Source organism: Macaca nemestrina, chromosome 1 (assembly GCF_043159975.1).
Source record: "Macaca nemestrina isolate mMacNem1 chromosome 1, mMacNem.hap1, whole genome shotgun sequence".
In the NCBI taxonomy this organism is placed as follows: domain Eukaryota; kingdom Metazoa; phylum Chordata; class Mammalia; order Primates; family Cercopithecidae; genus Macaca; species Macaca nemestrina.
The window spans coordinates 230,733,490-230,753,202 of record NC_092125.1 but is presented as its reverse complement, the minus strand read 5'-3'; the positions used below and the strand labels follow the sequence as shown (position 1 = coordinate 230,753,202).

Genomic DNA, 19,713 nt, shown 5'->3' with positions numbered 1-19,713 from the left:
TCCATCCATCCATCCACCCATCCATCCATCCATCCCCCCACTCACCCATCCATCCTTCCATGCATCCATCCATCCACCCATCCATCCATCCATTCATGGAAACATTCAGTGAGCTCCGACTGAACACTGATCCTGGTGAGGTCCTTGAAGAGCTTCAGTTGCTATTGGCTACCATCATCAATTAGAGGAGAGTGAGCAGGGCAGGGCAAGCCAGGGTGCATGATGCTGGTCCTGACAGTGTGAAAGAAGTCAGGTGGACAGCCAGTGCCCACTGCCCAGCCCATCTGGCCTTTCTGGTTTTGCAAACTTGGGCCAATTACTTAACTCTTCTGTACCTCCATTCCCTCATTGACAAATGTGGATATGAGGGTGGCTACCCCTGGGGGAGACATGAGCATACAGTGACTCAGTGGTGAGTCTCAGCACCTGTGGGCCTCAGCTCTGCATAGCGCTGGCCTCTCCAGAGAATAAGCTAGTGAGAAGACTCTGAGCTGCTCCTGCTCAAATGTGTCTGGTCCTCCTAAGGTCCATCTGGAAGTCACTCCCCAGGTGCAGCCTGCACATTTGAGAGGGTCTGAGGGTGGCCAGGCCATGAGCCTCTACACAGCTCTTACTGAGATCATGCACAACGCCCCAGGAACCAACTAACGGGGGAGAGCTGGGGGAGAGACCCCAGGAGTCCTTGGTAGGCTCCTCGGCCTGGCATTCAGCCGCCACATTTGGGGGCTTTTCTCCAACAAAGGAAAGTTCTGGGCTTGCCCCAAAGGCCCAGCTTCCCTTGGCTCCAGGGCGCAAGCCAGCTATTTTAGGGAACCCCCACCCCCAGCTGCATCAGCTCAAGCTATCATGAAGAATTCCTCCTGCATCTGCTGTGGGGTGCCACATTCACAAGCTCTGCAGTGTGTCACCATCTAAGTGGCCAGAGAAAGGTTATGACTGTGACACTTCTCAGGGCCTCGTGTCACTTCACAGAGAAACCGCTTCCTGTGGGCGACCTGGGCTCCAGCCTCACCCCGGGCAAGGACGTTGCCATGAGCCTTTGGTTTGGGGCTGTTGGGCTTTTTTTCTTCTAATCTTTGCTATGCTCAAAAACCAAACCAAAACAAAAGTATCTCACTTGAGAATGTCACAGCCAAGTCTGCGGTAACGTGCAAGCTTCAGGCTCAGAGGCTCCTCCTGCTCTTGACCCAACTTAAATCAAATTCAGGTTTGAACACCTGTTAGAGCTGTTAATGTCTGAACTGTGGCAGCCTGTTCTGGGTGGAGAAGCTGCTGCTCTGGCATAGCTGCCCCGGATCCCACCCTCCTCTAGAGCCTGAGCCAGCGCCACGGACGGGGTTCTGGGCCCAGCATAAGGAGCGGGGACTGGTGCGGGGCCTGCTGCGGGGCAGGGTGGGGAGTGGGCCTGAGGCAGAGCCTGCGGGCTCAGGGAATGACTTACCGGCTAGCGGGGCTTGGGGGACTTTGCACCAATGGCCTTAACCCGTCCAGATTGCCTGGATGTTATCACAGCAGCAGCTTGGGCATCAAACTTTCACCACCGCAGGACCAGGACGTGGACGCTTCCACCTCGTAAGAAGCAGGATACCCAGTGGGGCGGGGCTGAGCTCAGCACACACAAAAGGCTCCTCAGAGCTGGGGTTTCTTGGGAGCATGGGGGTTAGGGGAGCCTGCTTCTGTATGCGAGCTCCACAGGACAGTCTCGGTCCCCCCGCTGCAGTGCCGGCAGCAGAGGGCAGCAGTGCCAGCGGCAAATGGCAACAATGCCAGAGTATTCACACCCAGAGTCTCCTTAGAGCCCCTAGATTCCTTGAGGTCGGACATCGCCATGCCCTGGAGAAACAGTGAGGGTCCCACCCTAGCGTGCCTTTGCGGGGACCCACATCTGGGCAAGCAGACACCGTGGCAACTCCAGACATCTCCTCGGGGAGCCAGGGGGCTCAGGGGGATGTCCCAGGCCGTCGTTGCGGACGTTTCTCAGCAGGTTCAGGCTCGGGCCCCCACATCCTTGCTTTGACCCAGTCGTCTACACAGCTGTGGAAATCTGTCCCTGTGCTTATGAAAAATGCCCCTGCAAGGCCACAGAACCAGGCCTGGTCAACCTGGCGTGACAGACGTGACCACTCCTGGGGTCCCTCCCTGCAGGCAGGACAGATGCGGGACCTGGGGCTTCTCTCCTGGGGGTGCTGGGCGAGCGGGGCTGGGGCATCAGTTCCAGCAGCCTGGCCCCGTGAGGCAAACCCACTCCAGCCTGCACTTCCGTGAGAAAAACAGCAGGGATTGTAGCCAGGAAGGAGCCCAGCCAACGCGTGCTGCCCTCCCTGCTGTCCCCACGGGGACACATGGCCGGGCCTGGGACGTCCTGCCTGAAAGTATCCACAGGAAGAGGACGGAGCAGGGAACAGACCCTGCGCAGGCTGCTGGCGTTGACCAGAGCCAACCAAAGCCAACTGGAGTCAACCGTGCTGCTTCCACTTGGAGCTCCGGGTGCAGCTCGGCCTGCTTAGGTGTCCTCCTGGGGGCTTGCTGAGTGGGAAAGTGACTGCCACTTTACATGGAGGTCCCCATGCCCTCCCAAAGGGAGTATTGTATAAGGCCAGCACCAGGCAAACCGCTCAGGAGGGCCAGGACTGGATCCTGGGATCCCAGCCGCTGACCGCCAAGGGCCAGGGCCGGCTTTTCATGCTGCTGCTGCCTCCACCCCTGCCCCGAAACCAGCATATCCTCATCAACACAAGACCCTTCTCTGCCCTGCTCTGGGGTCCCCAGATCAAAGCCAGCAGAGCCAGGCAAAGGCACCCAGGGTGCCCCCTTGGCAAAGAGCATTGCACTTGACCATAGTTCAGGATCCCTTTAAAAATGACACCTGTGAGCTGGGATCCCCGTTACAGAAATACGGTTTATACACAGCTTTTCAGAGGTGAAACCTCTTATACCTAAGCTGCTCCCAACACTTGTGGCAGGGACGGAGGCTCCCTGGACATGTGTGCCCCCAGAGGAAGGTCCAGGCCACCTAGCAGCTGGCCTGGGTCGGTGAGGAAGGCCCCTGAGGCTCAGCCCAGGGCCCTCTGTGCGACTGTGGGCTTTCTCCTGGGGTCCCCGTGCACATCTGAGACCTTCTGCAATGGGGAGGGGGAGCTCTGCAAGCGGCGGCAGAAGCATTCTCTAAGGCAGAGCGCACGGCGTAGCCTGTTCACTGGGTGCCCCTCTCCTACTCACTGCGAGGGCTGCTTTGTCCCTTCGGGGGTCCTGAGGACCCCACTAAAGGCTTCCCAAAGGGCCAGAGGTGCCTGCACTTCTTGCTTATCTGAAAGACCCAGGGAAGGCCTCATTCTGAAGAGCAGGTGAGCAGGAGCAGCCAGGCGGGGGAGCTGCAGGCCCCCAAGCCACCAGTGGCCCGAAGTGGCCACCACAGGCACACAGCAGAGAACCTTCAGTGTCCAGGCAGAGCTGAGCACAGGGGTCCTCCAGGACGTCTTCAGCAGGTGCCGAAGGCCAGCTCCCAGTTCCTCAGAGCCCACCACGCCTGCGTGTAGCCACAGCCTCCAAGCAGCTGGAAAGCAGAAAAGAGGCTTTCTAGTTCCAAAGGGGGATGCCAAGGCAGGACCCCAGACAACCCCCACATTGTCATGATGAGGACGGTGGGAGATCGGGGTTGGGAGGGTCTGTGTGACTCAGAGGTCAGTCTCTGAAGCATCCTGGAGGGAGGGGGCCACCAAGTCCCGCTGGTACTCCCCCCAGGACATGGTGCTCCCCACTGTGTCCACCCCACCGGCTGCCGGGCCTGAGGTTTCCGCAGACCCTGCTCCTTCCACGCACTGCCAATCACCTCTAGGTGTTCCATGTTTCATGAGCCTGTGTTTCAACCCTTCATTTCACTAAAGCTGCAACAGCGTGGGTCTGAGTCACCAGCATGCTCCTTTATTTCTGACAGTCAGGGCCACAGCCCATGGCTAACAAGTCAAACCTCAGAGGTGCCACGATGGACGAGCCACATGCCAAGGAGGAAGCCCAGCCCCCAACACCCCCAGGCTGCTGGGAGAGCAGTGGCAGGGCCGAGTTTGGGGACACACCAGGGGCACGCTGTGTGCAGTTTGCAGAAAGGGGTAGGGACCACTCCTGCGGCAGGTGGCATGGCACAGCCTCGAGGCCCGGGCTTGTGTGGCCCCTGTCCACCACTGGTGTGAGATCAGGGTGTGTAAGTCCCACCCCAGGGGACCTTGAGGGGCTTGGGAGCTGTGCACGGTCAGATGGAAACTCTTCTTTGCTTCTCTGTCTCAACCAGAGTTTTCTTCAGTGTTCATAGATGCTGCTGGGAGGTCGCCGCCTGCCCAAGTGGAGACCCCGCCCAAAGAATAAAGAAAATGGGAATAGGAAGGAAGGGGAGGAGGGAACGAAGGCGAGAAAGAGAACTAAGAGGAAATTCCATAGCAGAGATGGCAGAGCTCTGGAACCTGGGCTGTGTGCTGGCTGCCGAGGGCCATGCACTCCCTCAGAGTTCCCCGGCATCTGGGGTCTGGGTGCTTTGGGGGAGATGGTCAGTGCACCCCGGGAGCGCCACAGCATCCCAGTGTCTGGGTGTTTAGGGGGAGATAATCTGTGAGCCTCCATGTTTGCAGGGCATCTGGGTGTCTGGAGCTTTTAGAGGGAGAGGGTCTCTTAAACCCTGAGCTTCCACGTGGCATTTGGGTGGCTCTGTGAATTCTGGTCTGTGGCTTTCACTAGGTTTTCACAAGAGGCTACAAAGTGTGGAATTTGGTGACTCTTTTTCCAGCGTGTTGCATTCCTCAGATCTGCCCAGCGCTGACACAGAGCAGAGCCCCCCAGGCATAGACTCCACATGTCCTGGGCCCTCCTCTGCCATGAGAGTCCCTCCGGGCCACAAGCATCCAAATTCTGGGCCATGTTCTTGGGGCTCTCTGAGACCCTGGGACCCTGGCCCTCATCTCTCCCCCAGCACGCCCCACGGCCTGAGAACCATCCAGTGAGACCACAGTCAGGCAGGAGCTAAGAGCCACCGCCCCTCCAGCTTCTTCCAGGGACAAACCCCAGACAGCCCACCCTTGCTCCCTGTCTCTCTGTGGGCTTCGGCGAGAGGCTGGCTTCCGTCTTGGAGGAATGGCTGCCAAGAGTTGCCTGTTTCTTCAAGCAGCAGCCTCTCTCTCTCTCTCTCTCTCTCTCTCTCTCTCTCTCTCTCTCTCCCCCTCACCCTTCCCCCACCCAACCCTCCCATCCTCCATCCTTTCCTCTCCTCCCACCTCCCTCTCAGCCTAAGCAGGTGGCCCCAGGCCTGCTGACCGCCGGCCAGGCCTCCCGTGTCCCTGGCCGTGGTGTGGCCCCATCCCACCAGCCACATTTCTCATTAGCACTGGGTCCCATCACCACCCAGCCCCCCATTGGGGCATCAGGACAGGGATTTATGAGCTCATCCAGGCTCTGTTCACACCGGACTGAGGTGTTTCCAGAACGCCTTTCCCCCACTTCCTTGCATCACAAGAATGGGCTGTTCTGTTTCAGCTACTCGTGGACACCATCAATTGTGACCATTGTGTGCGTGCACGTGTGCGCACGTGCCTATGACAGGGCTCCACAGCCAGGGCTTCTTACTCCGAATCAGCGCATGGGTCCTCAAAGAAGGGGGTCAGGGTAAGGAGACCCTCCCCCCGGTTCGCGCCAGCTCCTGGCTGTCAGAGGTGGACTCCATACCATGGGCTTCTGGGGAGCCTCGTGGCAGCAGCAGGAGGTGGGACCGAGGGGGCAGCGTCCCAGGGCTCTGCTGCTCCCTGCACGCTCAGAATCCACTAGGCAAGCTGATGATGGACGCCGCGGCGTTCCCACCTGCACGCACACCCTGGACGGGGCCAGCGGCTGGCCGTGCCCACTGAACATGGAGGACCAGCCCAGCAGAGAGCCCACAAATTAGAAGTGCAGGAAACCTCAAATTATATGCAAAAAAAGTAAAGGTTAAGAGAAATTTTCCTTCACTTCATAGCTCAACATTTCTGATGGGGTTGATTTATGAGCTGGGGGAGCTGCTAGGCGCCGGGGAGCTGCTAGGCACCGGGGAGTGGGAGAGAATGGGCATGAGGGCAGTTTCCTTTGGAAGTCCTAGAACTCCTGAGGCTCAGCCCCAAACAGCCAAAGCCAGGCTTTTAAGTAGTGATCAGGCAGGCAGCTGGATTCCAGATCTGGAGAGAGACACAGCCCAATGGCCACAGTGGCCTCCAGGCCACTGCCTGCTAAAGCTGGCCATGTGGAGACATGTGGACTGGGCCACTCCTTCCCTCTGTGGCTCCCTCCTGCGTTCATTGATCACATGTAAATAGAAGCGAGCAGTGAGCCTGGGTAGGTCACTGTGCGTGCGTCCGTTCTTCATCTACCCACTTCTCATCTGTACTGGCCTCCTATGTCACGGAGAACATCCCAGGACTCAGGCCCGCCCAAGAGGTTCCCAGAGGGCCTTGGAGGTGTCAGGGCTAGAAGACTTTACACCAAAACAGGCCCAGTTCCCAGACGTGGCCGGATGTAGCATACACCCAGGCTGGAAAGGCTGGGCTCACGCCCTAGGGCAGGCAGAGGCATTGCCTTTGGCACAGATCCTGGCGCTGGCCCCACCTGGTACAGTAAGGAGCCTGTGTTCAGGTGTACATGGCTGTGACCTTTGACACCATCTCCCTCTGAGCCTCCCTGTTGCCAATGTTTCTTCCACGGATCCCTGATCTCCAGGAGCACCCAGAGCCCAGGAAAGCCCCGGTCAGATGCAACATGGGCAGCCTGAGGGCCACCAAGCTAGGGAGGGGTGGCCTCTCTCTGTCCTTGTGGGTGCCGACAAGTGTCACGCCAAGGGAAGCAGGGACCGGGACCTGGGACTGCCCAGGCCTGCTGTGTGGATTCCAGAGCACATGAAATCCTGTGACCCCCAGAACAGGGCGTGTGGGCCCTCCCTCTGGTCCTTGAGTCGGCCCTGGAGAGCACACGGGGCGGCCATGGCACAGTTCTGGAGTCCAGCAGCCTGGGCTGGGAGCTGGCCCTGTCTCCAGGGGCCTCCATTTTCTCCTCTACAAAATGTACTGTGGGGCAGCAACACAGTATCCACCTCACAGGCCCGCGGCACTGAGCGAGGGGTCTCGACAGCACCCAGTGTGGCCCCGAGTGCACAGAGACCCTGGGGAGGAAGGCGAGAGAGGACAGGAAAGGCAGCAGGAGGAGGCAGCGGTTGGGGCAACACCTGCCCTTTCTGGAATCAGAGACGGCACATGCCGAAGAAGCCAGGCCTGAACCTCCACCTGCCAGAACCACGACCCGGGGCCACTTCAGGAGCATTTCTCTGGTCTGAGGCAGAAAAGCAGTGGCTTCTGAAGTTCCGTCCAAGCTCCTGCTCTACCTCCTCCCTCCTTCAGGAGTTCCCAGATGGGTCCAGCAGGATCCCCACAGGGCTGGGACAGGCAGCCAGATGTGGTCAGGCATCTCAGGGGAGATCCTACACCTGACTCTGATAGCAGACACAGGCCTGGCCTTCCCAGCACACCCTCTCCTGGCGCACCCCTCCCAATTCATCCCTCCCAACACACCCCTCCCAACTCACTCATCCCAACTCACCCCTTCCAACGCACCCTTCCAGGTGCACCTTCCCCCAGCACACTCCCTCCCAGTGCACCCCTCCCATTTCATCCCTCCCAACACACCCCTCCCAACACACCCCTCCCAACACACCCCTTCCAGTGCATCCCTCCCAATTCATCCCTCCCAACACACCCCTCCCAACTCACCCCTCCCAACGCACCCTTCCAGGTGCACCCTCCCCCAGCACACTCCCTCCCGGTACACCCCTCCCTATTCATCCCTCCCAACACACCCCTCCCAACTCGCCCCTCCTAACACACCCCTCCCAAAACATCCCTCCCAACATACCCCTCCCAGTGCAATCCCTCACTGGGCACCCCCTCCCAACACACCCCTCCCAACACACTCATCCCAACACAGCCCTCCCAACACACCCATCCTGGCGCAGCCCCTCCCAACATACCCCACCCAACACACCTCTCCCAACACACCCCTCCCAGCGCACCCCTCCCAACACACCCCTCCCAGTACACCCCTCCCAACACACTCCTCCCAACACACCCTTCCCAGTGCACCCCCTCCAGATGCACCCCCATCCAACACACCCCTCCCAGCGCACCCCTCCCAACACACCCCTCCCAGTACACCCCTCCCAACACACCCCTCCCAGTGCAATCCCTCACCATGCACCCTCTCCCAACACACCCCTTCCAACACACTCATCCCAACACACTCATCCCAACACAGCCCTCCCAGTGCACCCCCTCCCGGCACACCCCTCCTGGTGCATGTCCTTCCAGCACCCCCTCCCAGCACACTTGTCACTGGTTCAGGGCCCTTAGACCAGGGCTCGTCCTGGCTCTCCTGGAGGAAGGGTCAGCGCCCACCTGGCCCCCCTCAGAGACACCCCTCTGTAGAAGGAAGGAGTTAACCAAGCCCTCCTCAGTCACCCCAGGCAGGTGTAACTCCCACCCTGTGACCATCCAATTGGTCAGGGGTTGGGGCCCAGGCCTCCCGGGGACGAGGAGAAATGCCCAGGAAATGAGAGTGACAAGGGAGGAGAGGCTGTCAGGGAGGGGACCCCACCAGCAGGGCAGCAAAGTCTGGGCGCACACTCAGGACCAGGACCCCTGGGGAAGCTGTTGCCTCCGGTCTCCAGGCCTCTGCACCCGAGAGGGTCAGGGACAGACCGGACGCTCCAGAACACTGTCCCATGTGGGTGGGAAACCAGCCGTGTCCCTGTTCAGACACGTTTGAGAGAGCCAGAGATGTTCACCCTGGCACGGGAGGGTTAGGACTTAGGCCGCATGCAAATACCTGCAGGGCCGTCATGTGGAAAAGAGAGGCTTATTCTGCAAGGTGAGGGGGGCATTGCAAGAAAGGAGAGCCTATGCCCCAAAAACCAATTCCCGGTGACTCGATGCATTCAACAATACACCGGCGACCTGGGAGCGCAGTGGGCGGCTGCTCCACAGAGCACGGTGGTGTGTGTCCGGAGACTGGCTGTCCCAGGGCACAGGTGGGTCCCTGGACCTGCAGCCATCAGTGGCCGGATCACAGGCATTGAGGAGGCCTCAGATGTGGGGTTGGATGGAAGGGGCCAGGGTTCTCCTCCAGACACAGAACCCACGTTTTTGAGAGGGAATTGGCCATCGCTTCAATGTCCTCCTGCGGCGTCAGCCTTCTGCTCACCGAAGGCTTCTCGCCCCGTTCCCCCAGGACAAGCAGACATACATGGACACACACACACACATACACACACAGGTGCACCCACACACATGCACACACACCCACACACCTGTGCACACATGCAGGCACACGCCCACACACAAGCACGCACCCAGACACATGCGCGCCTGTAAGGCGAGGGGCTTGGGAGCACTTAAAATAGTGGTTGGTCAGCCAGCCAGGGACACAGATTGTTTTTCCAGGGATTTCCCGGGGAAATGGACCCCAAGGCCTGGAAGTCAAAGTGAAGCCAATACTCCTTTTTTTTTTTTTGAAACAGAGTCTCTCATTCTGTTACCCAGGCTGGTATGCAGTGGCACAATCTCGGCTCACTATAGCCACTGCCTCCTGGGTACAAGTGATTCTTGCGTCTCAGCCTCCCAAGTAGCTGCACACCACCATGCCCAGCTAACTTTTGTATTTTTAGTAGAGACAGGGTTTCCCCATGTTGGCCAGGCTGGTCTTGAACTCCTGACCTCAGGTGATCCGCCCGCCTCGGCCGCTCAAAGTGCTGGGATTACAGGCGTGAGCCACCACGCCCGACGGAGGCCAACACTCTCGAGTCAACAACCAGGCCCCAGGAGAAGCCCATGCCATGGCTGTGGTCACTCACAGCGTCATTTATCTTCTCCCCAGCCCCTGCACCGTATATGAGGAGAGAAAGCCCAAAAGAGACCCATACTGAGAGGGAGAGATACAGAGACAGACAGAGAAGCAGAGCAGGGGAGAGAGAGAGGGAGAGACCGGCACCCAGGCCCCTACCTATACAGGGGCTGTGAGTCCCCTGCCCCATAGTGACCTCCAGCCTAGACCTGGCCAGTGATGAGGTGGGACGGGGCCCTGTGGGTCTTGGCCAGCCCAGCCTCACTCCCTCCCTGTGGCAGAGGAAGATGGCAGGGCTGCCGACCACAGCTCTGGCTTGGCGAGCCTTTCCAGCCGTTTCCTGATGCGCACCAGCAGTCAGGGTGGGAAGTGAGAGGGCCCTGAGAGGTCTCTGTGCCTGGGGAGGGGCCTCACCATGTGGGCTGGTGGCCCTGGGTCTGCACCTACAGGATGGGAAGCCTACCTTCCCAGTGGCAACCAGCCGCTTGTGGCCTCCTCCCTTCCATGCCATGCCCCTGCCACTCCTGTCCTGGCAAGAGATGGGGTGCGGTGGGGCGGGCTGCTGAGTCTGTGGTTCTTGGATTGGGCTGGCCCTGGACTTGGGCAGGACAGGCAGTGACCTCCGTGGACAGCGTGAGGGCCCTTCCTGCAGCCCCTTAGGAAACAGGACCTCAAATGTCAGGGGATTTGCAGTCCTGCTTAGGGCAGAGCTGTCTCTGCAGAAGCTGGTAACACAGAGAGAATCTCCGTGGGAGCCTGCCCTGAGTCCTGAGCAGCGGGGTGGCCACAGACTCCCCACCAAAGCGAGGCTTGAGCCAACCGGGACCCAGAACAGGGGAAGGTGTTGGCTGAGTCCATATGTTGGGTGCATTAGGAGTGAGTCCTGCCTCTCGGGAAGTGGCCTGAGCCCCATCAGCTGGTCCCTGGGCTCAGCGGGGGATGCACTCAGGAGCACGTACTCCTGGCTGCACCAGTGGAGTGCTGTGGCCCAGGTACTCCAGCTTTGAGGACAAAAGTCCGGGTCCCAGGTGGGAGGGCACGGCCCGCCCTGGGTGAGTGCCAGCCCTCAGCCCACAGGCATTGTGTGCAATGTGCTGTGACATCAGCAGGCCTCAATGGAGAAGTGGACCCATGGGCTGGGGACGGGACTGGGATGCTGCCAGCCCCATGTGGCCGGCTGTGCTCCTGCTAATTCATCATTTGTATTTTGAGCGTTCCCCCGCCACCAATGTTTTCCTCGGGCGCCAGCCTCTAGCCTAGTTATGCTTCTCGGATCCACGTCCTCTCTGGACCACAGGCCCATCTACAGTTCCGAGTGGACAGGACTCACGGCCAACCCCGGGCAGAGAAGGGGCCTGGCCATTCACTCACACTCATTGGTGACTGGAGCAACCACAGCCCATGAGCTTGGGAGCATTTCTGCCACTGCCGTCTCTGAAATAAGACAGCCTTCAAGTGAATCTCCCACTGCCCTGGATAGAGCCAGAAGGGCTCCAGGGGCAGGCACGGCTATGTGTAATAGGGGGACCCCAGGAGCACCCCCGTCTGCCCTGGCCAACCGCCCACCCTGCACCCCAATCTGTCTTACCCAGCACCTCTGGAAACCCTTAGTCGGGAACCCCAGCTTGGTAGAGGATGTCAGCGAGGAGACTGAGAGTAAGTGGAAGCGAAAGGAGACTCGAGGCCCTCTCCCCGTCTCTGCTGTGCTCTGGGGGCAAATTTCCCTGGAAGCCACACACAGAGGCCGGGGCACGTGGACAACACGCTTCCCCGTTGATTGGTGCTGACGTTGAACTTTTCAAAAGAATCCCAGAACCAGGCCTGAGATGGCCAGGAACCCGGGAGAGTGCATGCTGAGCATCTGAGGGTCAGGCACTGGGGTCACCAGGACCTGTGCACACAGGAGTGGATGCTCTTGGCCCCAACCTCCTGAGGGTCTGGACGCTGGCAGCTGAGGACAGAGGCTGGGCTGGGGCGCTTCTGTGCCCTGGCAGGCTCCTCAGCTGTCTCTCCCCATCCTTCACATCCTTGCCTCTTTCCGCCTTGCCCAGGCTCCACCTGGCTGTCTGTGGTCCACGTCCTCCCTTTCAGAATTAGGTCCATTCCATTTGGCTCTGGCACGAATGATAAAGTCCCCAAAAAGCAAAAAGTCTCAGAACTGAGGCCCCTCAGCTCACAGCCTCTTTCCACACTAGCCCCTAAGGTGTCCCACAGAGCTTGGCCCGAGTGTACCTGCTCAGAGACTTGTCACTCAGAGGACGAGGCTGCCACAGCAGCTCCCATGGGCCCTATGGGGGTGTGGTTTCAGGGCCGATGGGATGCAGATGCACAGGCGGACTCCACAGCACCCTTGTGCACCCCTGAGCTAAGCAGCTGCCTCCTGAAACCTCCGTTTCCTTGTGGACTCTCAGGCCAGGTGGGCCCTTGGTCACTGAGGATGCCCGGGGAACGCCTGCACTGTTCACAAAGCACCTGACTCTCTGGTCAGAAGAGGGCAGCTCCCGACCTCAGGTGGGCGGCTCCTCCCCTCTGCCAGGTCCTAGAGTTCACCATGGAGCAGTCAGGAAAACTCCAGAGAATAAGAAGCCCATGGTGCCCAGAGTCAGCTTCCACTGTTTTCACTTGGACAGGTCACTGTCGCATCCTGACTTCCCTGGCTCCTTCTGACTTCCTTATCCATCACCTCTGCCCACCCAGAAACACCTGCTCAGGGATGCACCTGCCCACCAGGACACACCTACCCAAGGACACAGCTGCCCACCAGGACACACCTACCCAAGGACACAGCTGCCCACCAGGACACACCTACCCAAGGACACAGCTGCCCACCTGGACATACCTGTCCAGCAGGACGCACCTGCCCAAGGACACAGCTGCCCACCCACATACACCTATCCAGGAGGATACACCTGCCCAAGGGCACTCCTGCCCACAGAGACATAGCCTTTCTACTTTTGGGACCTGAGTGTGGTGTGTCCCCAGCCCCTGCCCCCTGTCCTCCCTCCTGCCCTGTCTGGGCTGGGCTGCCCAAGAAGCTTGCCCAAGATGCCGCTGGTTTGAATTCAGAACCCAGAGAAGCCACTGGCCAGAGTGGGGGAGACTGGGAGGCCTGCAGCCGCCACCCGTGGTCAGGCTGGTCGAGGTGACACCATCTCTCCACAGTGGACAGCAGGTCAGGTCTCCTCATCAGTGGTCCTCAGAGGAGTAGGGGTAACAGCAAATAAGCAAAGCCCTAGGGGTGGCCACTCTGCCCATTCAGAGGCAACAGCAACAACAAAATAAAGTCAAGTTGGTGTGTGTGGGACTTTGCGGGCGTGGTGAGAACAGCTAGGCGTCTTCACGCTGCTGGGTGTCAAACTGAAACTCTCCAGCTTTAAAGAAACCAGATGCTTTTCTTATTGTCAGAGTGGTGTGCAGGCTGCCCTGAGCGTGCACACACACACGCACATGCACGCCCAGCAACACCTTCGCCTTCAGACACGCTTTTCTCTAGCCCAGCGCCCCAGCTCCTCAGCAGAGGGCTCTGCTCCCAGATGCAGTGGTCTCTGCCTTCTCACACGTGGGACAGCTTTGCTGCGGGGGTGGGGGTTGCGACTCTGGAGGCTCATTTTATCGCCGGGCCAGGGCAGTGATCTGTTCGGTGAGAAAAGAAAAGGCCATTCCCTGCCTTTCCGCTGGGCTCCTGGAGACTCCTGGAGACTCCCAGGCTTGGGCAGTCTGGGTGGGCTGGGAGCCCCGCTGATGCCCGGAGGGTGGGCTGAGGTCTGAACGCCGACTTGCCTTCCTCCTTGAGCCCAAACAGCCAGGTTTCCGGGTGGCCAGAGGCAGTGTGCAGACTCCAGCACACAGGGCACCTCTGACTCCTGCTTCACTTTCCTCCCAGCAGATCTCCGAAGACCTGGGCAGCGAGAAGTTCTGTGTGGATGCGAATCAGGCCGGGGCCGGCAGCTGGCTCAAGTACATCCGTGTGGCGTGCTCCTGCGATGATCAGAACCTCACCATGTGTCAGATCAGTGAGCAGGTAGGTCCGGGCTCATAACGGGGACCTCTGCCCCTTGGAATTGTCCCTGAGGACGCGGCACCAAGATTGGCGGAGGTGCCGAGGCAAGGGTTGTCTGAGCCTCTCTGGGGACATCTGCCAAGCCCTGGCCTGCGGTGGGGGCACTGGTGCTCGGCCAGCGCTGGCTTCTGGGGAGCTGACTCACCCCGAGAGGGCTCCATCGGAGCCTTGCTCAGGGCCCCTGCCCGAGGCTGGCAGCTCCTGAACCCCAGGATGGTGGTTCGGGTGGAAAAGAGCAATGAAGCAGGCAGGACCCCAGATCACACGGTCCACACTTCCTGCAAATGCCGCTTCCCCGAAGGACACGGGAGAAGCAGAAGCAGGAATCGTCACTGCAAGAACCCATCTAAATGGCGCTGTTTAACCAAATTTTCCAAAGAGTCAGCACCGGCCAATGAGGCAGCCACTCAGGGGCCTCCTCGAGCCTCCAGGGCCTCTGACCAGCCTGCTGAAGGCCTTGGCCTTTTTGGCACAAAGTCCCTGTCCTGCGGGCAGTGAACCAGGCAAGAGACACCTTCGCTTCTGTCCCTGCCACCTCAAGACTGAGGCCCCCACTAAGCTCACTGGACCCTCGACCTCCACGGCTGGTCCACACCACCACCGGCACAGGCGTCCAGACCCACAGGCTGATCAGGGGAGAAGATGTGGAGTCTCTTTCCACTCCAGAAGGCACCGTGTCCCCAGAGTTGGTCGCTGCTTCATGAATTTCTCTATTCCAAGCTTGCCAGTGGCCCCTGGAGGCTCTTCTCACTCTCAAGCCAGGCCTCCCGGGCGGCATTTTCCACCCTGCGTGCTCAACACCGTGCATTCCTCGGGGTGCCCGGGGTCCCCGGCCCCTTCCATCACAGCAGTCTGGTTTTTCCTGTAATATCTTGGGGTCATACATGAGATTTCATCTGCAAAAAAAAAAGGGATCCTATGGCTGTGAAAAATGTGTGTGAAGACCACGTCGCGGAACATTCCCGGGTAGCCTGTGCAAGCCATTGAAAGTGGTTCAAGGCTCTCGACTTGAGAGAAACAATTTTGCATTAAGAAATGCAGAGAGCAAACTCCAGGGAGGTCCCGCAGGCCCCGGCTTGCTGCCAGGGGCTCTCCCTCATTTGCTGTCCCCTTGGCTGTGGAGCAGAGTCTCCACCGAGCAGTTGCTCTGCTGGACAAGCTCGTTCTGGATGGGGACATGAATCTGCTGTCCTACCAGGATTTCCATGGCCTTCAGTTAGAGCCAAAACTGTTTAAAATAACTTTTTATGATTGAAAAAAAAAATACAGAGAGGAAGCAAAAGAATAATCATAAACATAAGAACAGAACTTAAAAAAATATTTTCCTTATTCCAGATGAAAGTGAAATTGGAGTGAAGGAAAATTGGGCTTGAGGTGCGTAGAAGGACGCGTCTTTCCATCCTTTTCTGGGGCTCAGATTTGCAGAGAGTGTGTGTCCTTGGTCGTCTGTTGGGAAGCCGAGGGGCAGGGGCACCACAGTGCTGGGGCAGGGCTGTGCTTTTGTGAGATGCAAACTACAGTAATGAAGGACCCAGAGTTTTTTATTTAAGAAATAAATGTTTATTAGAACATTGGAACTAAACTTAAGCAGTAAAGTGGGTATCTTTATGTGTCTAGCTTTTTAAAAAACAAACAGATGTGTAATCTTCTCAAAGAGAAGCCTGTCTTTGAAAAAAATCTTCATTGTATTATTAATATTTCAGGGAAGCTTTCCTTTTAGCTACACACGAGGTCCAAAAGGAAGGGACGGCTTTGTAGCCAACTGTGTTTCCGTGGTCAGGACCAGGGGCAGAAATCCTTTTTGCCAGGATGGAAGAATGATCCTGAATCCTGATCCGTTCCTTCCCTTTACCCCGCCGTTATCCCACAGTGCGGACTCCCTCCAAAGCTCCGTCCTAGAGTCAGAAACGTACTTGGCTCTATTACCCAAACCACAGATAATGTCAAAACTACTGGGATACCTCCTGACCCGCTAGACGGCTCTCTCCAACACCGCCTCAAGGGATTCATTCTCTCTGCTTTCGGTCCGGTCGGTAGGCTGAATTAAAGCCACAAACCCAGAGGGAACTTGAAATGCACATTTAAGCAAATGCAACGCCAAACTGGCCCAAAGCAGAGAGAAATTCCTCCGCTCAGGGCACTTCTGACCCCCTCAACCGCACTGTGTGACCCTTCCCTCTGCTCTGAGAACACCCTCATAGGTAGCACGGCGGGTGACATCGGGTGTTACAGGGCCACCAGCGCTCCTGCCCATGTCCCCGCAAAGGTGCGCCTCTGAGCTGGATAAGCCACGTGGCTGGAATGCCCGGGAAACGCCCGGGAAAGCAGGAGCCGGCCGGAGGCTGGAGGAGACTCGCTGCCCAGGCACGGGGAGTGAGGTGGCTGAGTTGGGAGCTTCTCCTCCTGAAATCTCAACCGTGAATTTCAGTTATCAAAGGAAAATGAGCATTGTGTGGGACGTATTTTCCTTCGAATAATAATAACATTTAAACACTAAAAATATGAAAAACTGCTCTCAGAAACCCATAGACTCTCGTATGAAATGACTTTTAGCAATGCCTTTTTGAAAGGGATATCATAGATTTCAATCTAGTGTTTTAATGCTCTCTCGTGTGCGCTGTGATGGCCACATGGCCGCAGTGGAAAGCATTTCCATTCCCTGGCCTTGACCACGGAAACGTGGGTTCCTGCAAAGCAACCTATTTGACTCTATGCGGATCTCAAATAAAAATGGCCCTGAAATATTAATAAAACCAAGATTTTTAAAAAGTTTTTAACAGCTTCTCTTTGAGAAAGAAACATTACATGACACTAACGCCATTTCTCAGATTTCCACCAGGCCAGAAGTTCCACTGGGATTTTCTGGCTGTTATGGACACCACACTCCCCCCACACAAACACACACAAGTGAACAATGCTCCTCCCTTCCTCTCTCTCTCCCTCTCTCTTTCTCTGTCTCTCTTTTGCAAGATTGCACACACACCCTACCTCTAATACAGCACAGACACAGAAGGGAAGGAACCGTATCTGAACATCTGAGGTCCGTAAAACAACGTCGAATTTGCCAAATGGCATTCAGCAGGGAAAATACTTCGGTCAGAAAAGCATCACCGTCATTTTGAGGTTCGAGACATGTGACCTCAGCCCCCATTCTCAGAGGAAAAAGGAGACTGGGGCAGAAGATGGTCCAAACATCCTAAAAAGAAAGTTCTGGAAACCACAGCCTCCCAGAAGAGATGAGCTCTCCTGCTGGGCAGAGGAGAGAGGTCGCTCTGAACTGAAAACTCAGGTCGATATTCAGATGGGGACCCAGGCTGGGGCTTTCCTCCTGAGTCTCCTGCTAGTGGCAGCCAGGACTTAAGCAAACACTGGGGCCTGGGCTCCAGGGTGCTCCTATGTCCTTGGGGTGAGACCCACACTTCAGGGGCACTTTGGAGGCAGGGGAGTCACATACCTCCTCTGGCCCATCCCGGGCTCCTCCTGGCCTTCGCTGGATGCGGGCTGCTGTGCATTGATATGAGGTCTGGGGGCGGCGCCACCCCCACATCCCTCATGGTTCTGTGCAGTGTACTGGCGCTCTAGTTGATGCTTTCAGGCGCTCCAGGGCACCTGCTGAGCTGGGTGGTGCAGCACCCACAGGCCCGGTTCTGTCTGTCTGGCCAGGACCCATTCAGAAGCCTGCTCAGATCACTGACCACGTGTCCCTCTCCCTAGCATCACCTAACATGCCCCAAGACACCTGCCCTGTACAAAAGAGGACTGGCTATGTGCTCCTCCACAGCCACTGGGGAGAGGCAAGGGACAGGGGCTTGAGAACATGTGAGCCCCAGAGCTTGGAAAGCCTCAGCAACCGGCCAGCACCTCCCCAGAGGCTCCCCGCTGCCCTGCCGCCCCGCGGTGCCTCATGAACGGAGGCAGGATCGGCTGAGCTGAGGGCGGCATGGAGGCCCGGATACCCTCCTTCCCAGGCGGGGCTGGCCCAGCATCCTGTCCCTCGCCATCTCAGGCCCTAAGGGCACTGGACCGTCCTCTCCATGAACAAGAGCTATCCCCATGGTGTGGGGCTGAGGGGGCTGCTTGTGGGCCCCACCTCCACGTTCTCATCTAGCAATAAGATCCCCCCTCCTGGCCCCAGGGGACGTCTTGAGAGGTGACGGGGCCCATCCCCGGCCCTTGCTTCTCTAAGGCCCATCCCAGGCCTCCTCATGGCTCATGGGAGAGCTGAGCAGAGGCAGAGGCCACAATGGGTCATGAATTTGCTCCTGGGCCCGGCCGTGTCGCCCAACAGGGGACTTGTGGTTTTCTATTTGCACAAAGAGGCCCCAGATCACAGCCAAGGACACGCTGGCCCCTTCCGAGGCCAAGGGTGCCGCTGCTCCTGAAGCAGCACAGGCTTTCTGGGGAGCTGCGGGGAGCGAAACATCCACGCACACAGCTTGGGGGACCGAGCCTTTGCCCTGGGACTTTCAGGGCAATCGGATTGCAAGGGAGGTAGGGCCTTGAGGTGTCAGAAGTCGTCGTGGGAGACTTTGACTTGCTGCCTCATCTGAGCATGAGCGTAAGAGGGACCCTCGGGATCTCCGTGCACTTTTTTGGGGATGCGCAACCCCCCCCCCCCACCATCCTCCGGCTCCTACTTTCCTTTTTGGAAAATTCAAGACACTCAGATCACCCCTGGGTGGTGCTTTCTCCTGTAAATATGAACAAATGAACTGGTTTGAGATGTTTCAGGAGGCACAGACAGGGGCAGTTCCTGAATTTGTTTTAACTTTAAGAAAGAAAACAAGAGCTTGGCGATGAAGCGCCCAGAGGGGGACGCGTGAGGCAGGGAAGGGACTCTCACGGCCGGCGCTGTTTGTTTTTTGGTTTTTCTTTTTCTCACGTTGCCTCAATAGCGCAAGAATGGTGGTGGTGGGATGTCAACTGGCTAGCGGGGTGAGGATGGCGGGGGACGGGGCTGAGGTCGAACACGAATGTCAGGGAGCCAGACTCGGGTGCGGGCCCCCCAGTGTACCTCGGAACGGCTGTGGGGCTCGCAAACAACCTGCAGCACCCCTGAGTTGAGAAAAGCAGCCCCAATCTGCACAGTACCCTGGGGCTGCCTGGGCAGCAGACAAACCCCGAAACCCCTGCGCCTTCCAGGGGCAGAGCAGGGGTCCCGGCGCCCGCCGTGGAGCAGCGCAGCCCCCCAACAGAGCGTGTTCCGCGAAGGCATTGTGTTAGAAGAGTGGCCGCCGGTGGCCAGGCAGCACCGCGTGGACAAGAGCCCATGCTGGGTGTGCATGAGAACCCGGGGTCTCCCGGGTCGGCAGAGGGCCTTTCTCTTTTGCTTTGTCGTCCTGGGCTCTGACCTGTGTCCTGCGTTTCTGTCTGGGCGTATGCCCTGTCAGGGTTGGGATTTTAAACGGACGGCATCCAACACCCATCATCTTGTTCTGCCCTGACCCCAGACATGTCCACATTCCCTTTGCTTTTATCTCTCACAATTTTTTTTTTTTTTTTTTAAGACAGAGTCTCACTCTTGTTGCCCAGGCTGGAGTGCAGTGGCACGATCTCGGCTCATTGCAACCTCCACCTCCTGGGTTCAAGCGATTCTCCTGTCTCAGCCTCTCAAGTAGCTGGGGTTACAGGGGCCTGCCTCCATGCCTGGCTAATTTGTATTTTTTAGTAGAGACAGGGTTTTACCATGTTGGTCAGGCTGGTTTTGAGCTCCTGACCTCGAGTGATCCACCAGCCTCGGCCTTCAGAAGTGCTGGGAT

The 19,713-nt window shown here is 58.0% G+C and overlaps 1 protein-coding gene across 7 annotated transcripts in view; it reads left to right on the top strand.

The window, feature by feature from the left end:
- The window catches only part of LOC105496680 (PR/SET domain 16), a 364,998-nt gene that overhangs the window by 298,713 nt on the left and 46,572 nt on the right, over positions 1 to 19,713 (top strand). For 3 of the 7 annotated variants that reach the window (XM_071067538.1, XM_071067522.1, XM_071067549.1), the window contains exon 4: positions 13,778 to 13,915. The exons of 1 other annotated variant lie outside the window; for it this stretch is intronic. In XM_071067538.1, the coding sequence (XP_070923639.1) occupies positions 13,778 to 13,915 (138 nt within the window). Of the gene's footprint in view, positions 1 to 12,421; positions 13,535 to 13,777; positions 13,916 to 19,713 lie in introns of those variants that run through there. 3 more of the 7 variants (XM_071067545.1, XM_071067527.1, XM_071067551.1) reach the window with 2 other exon arrangements.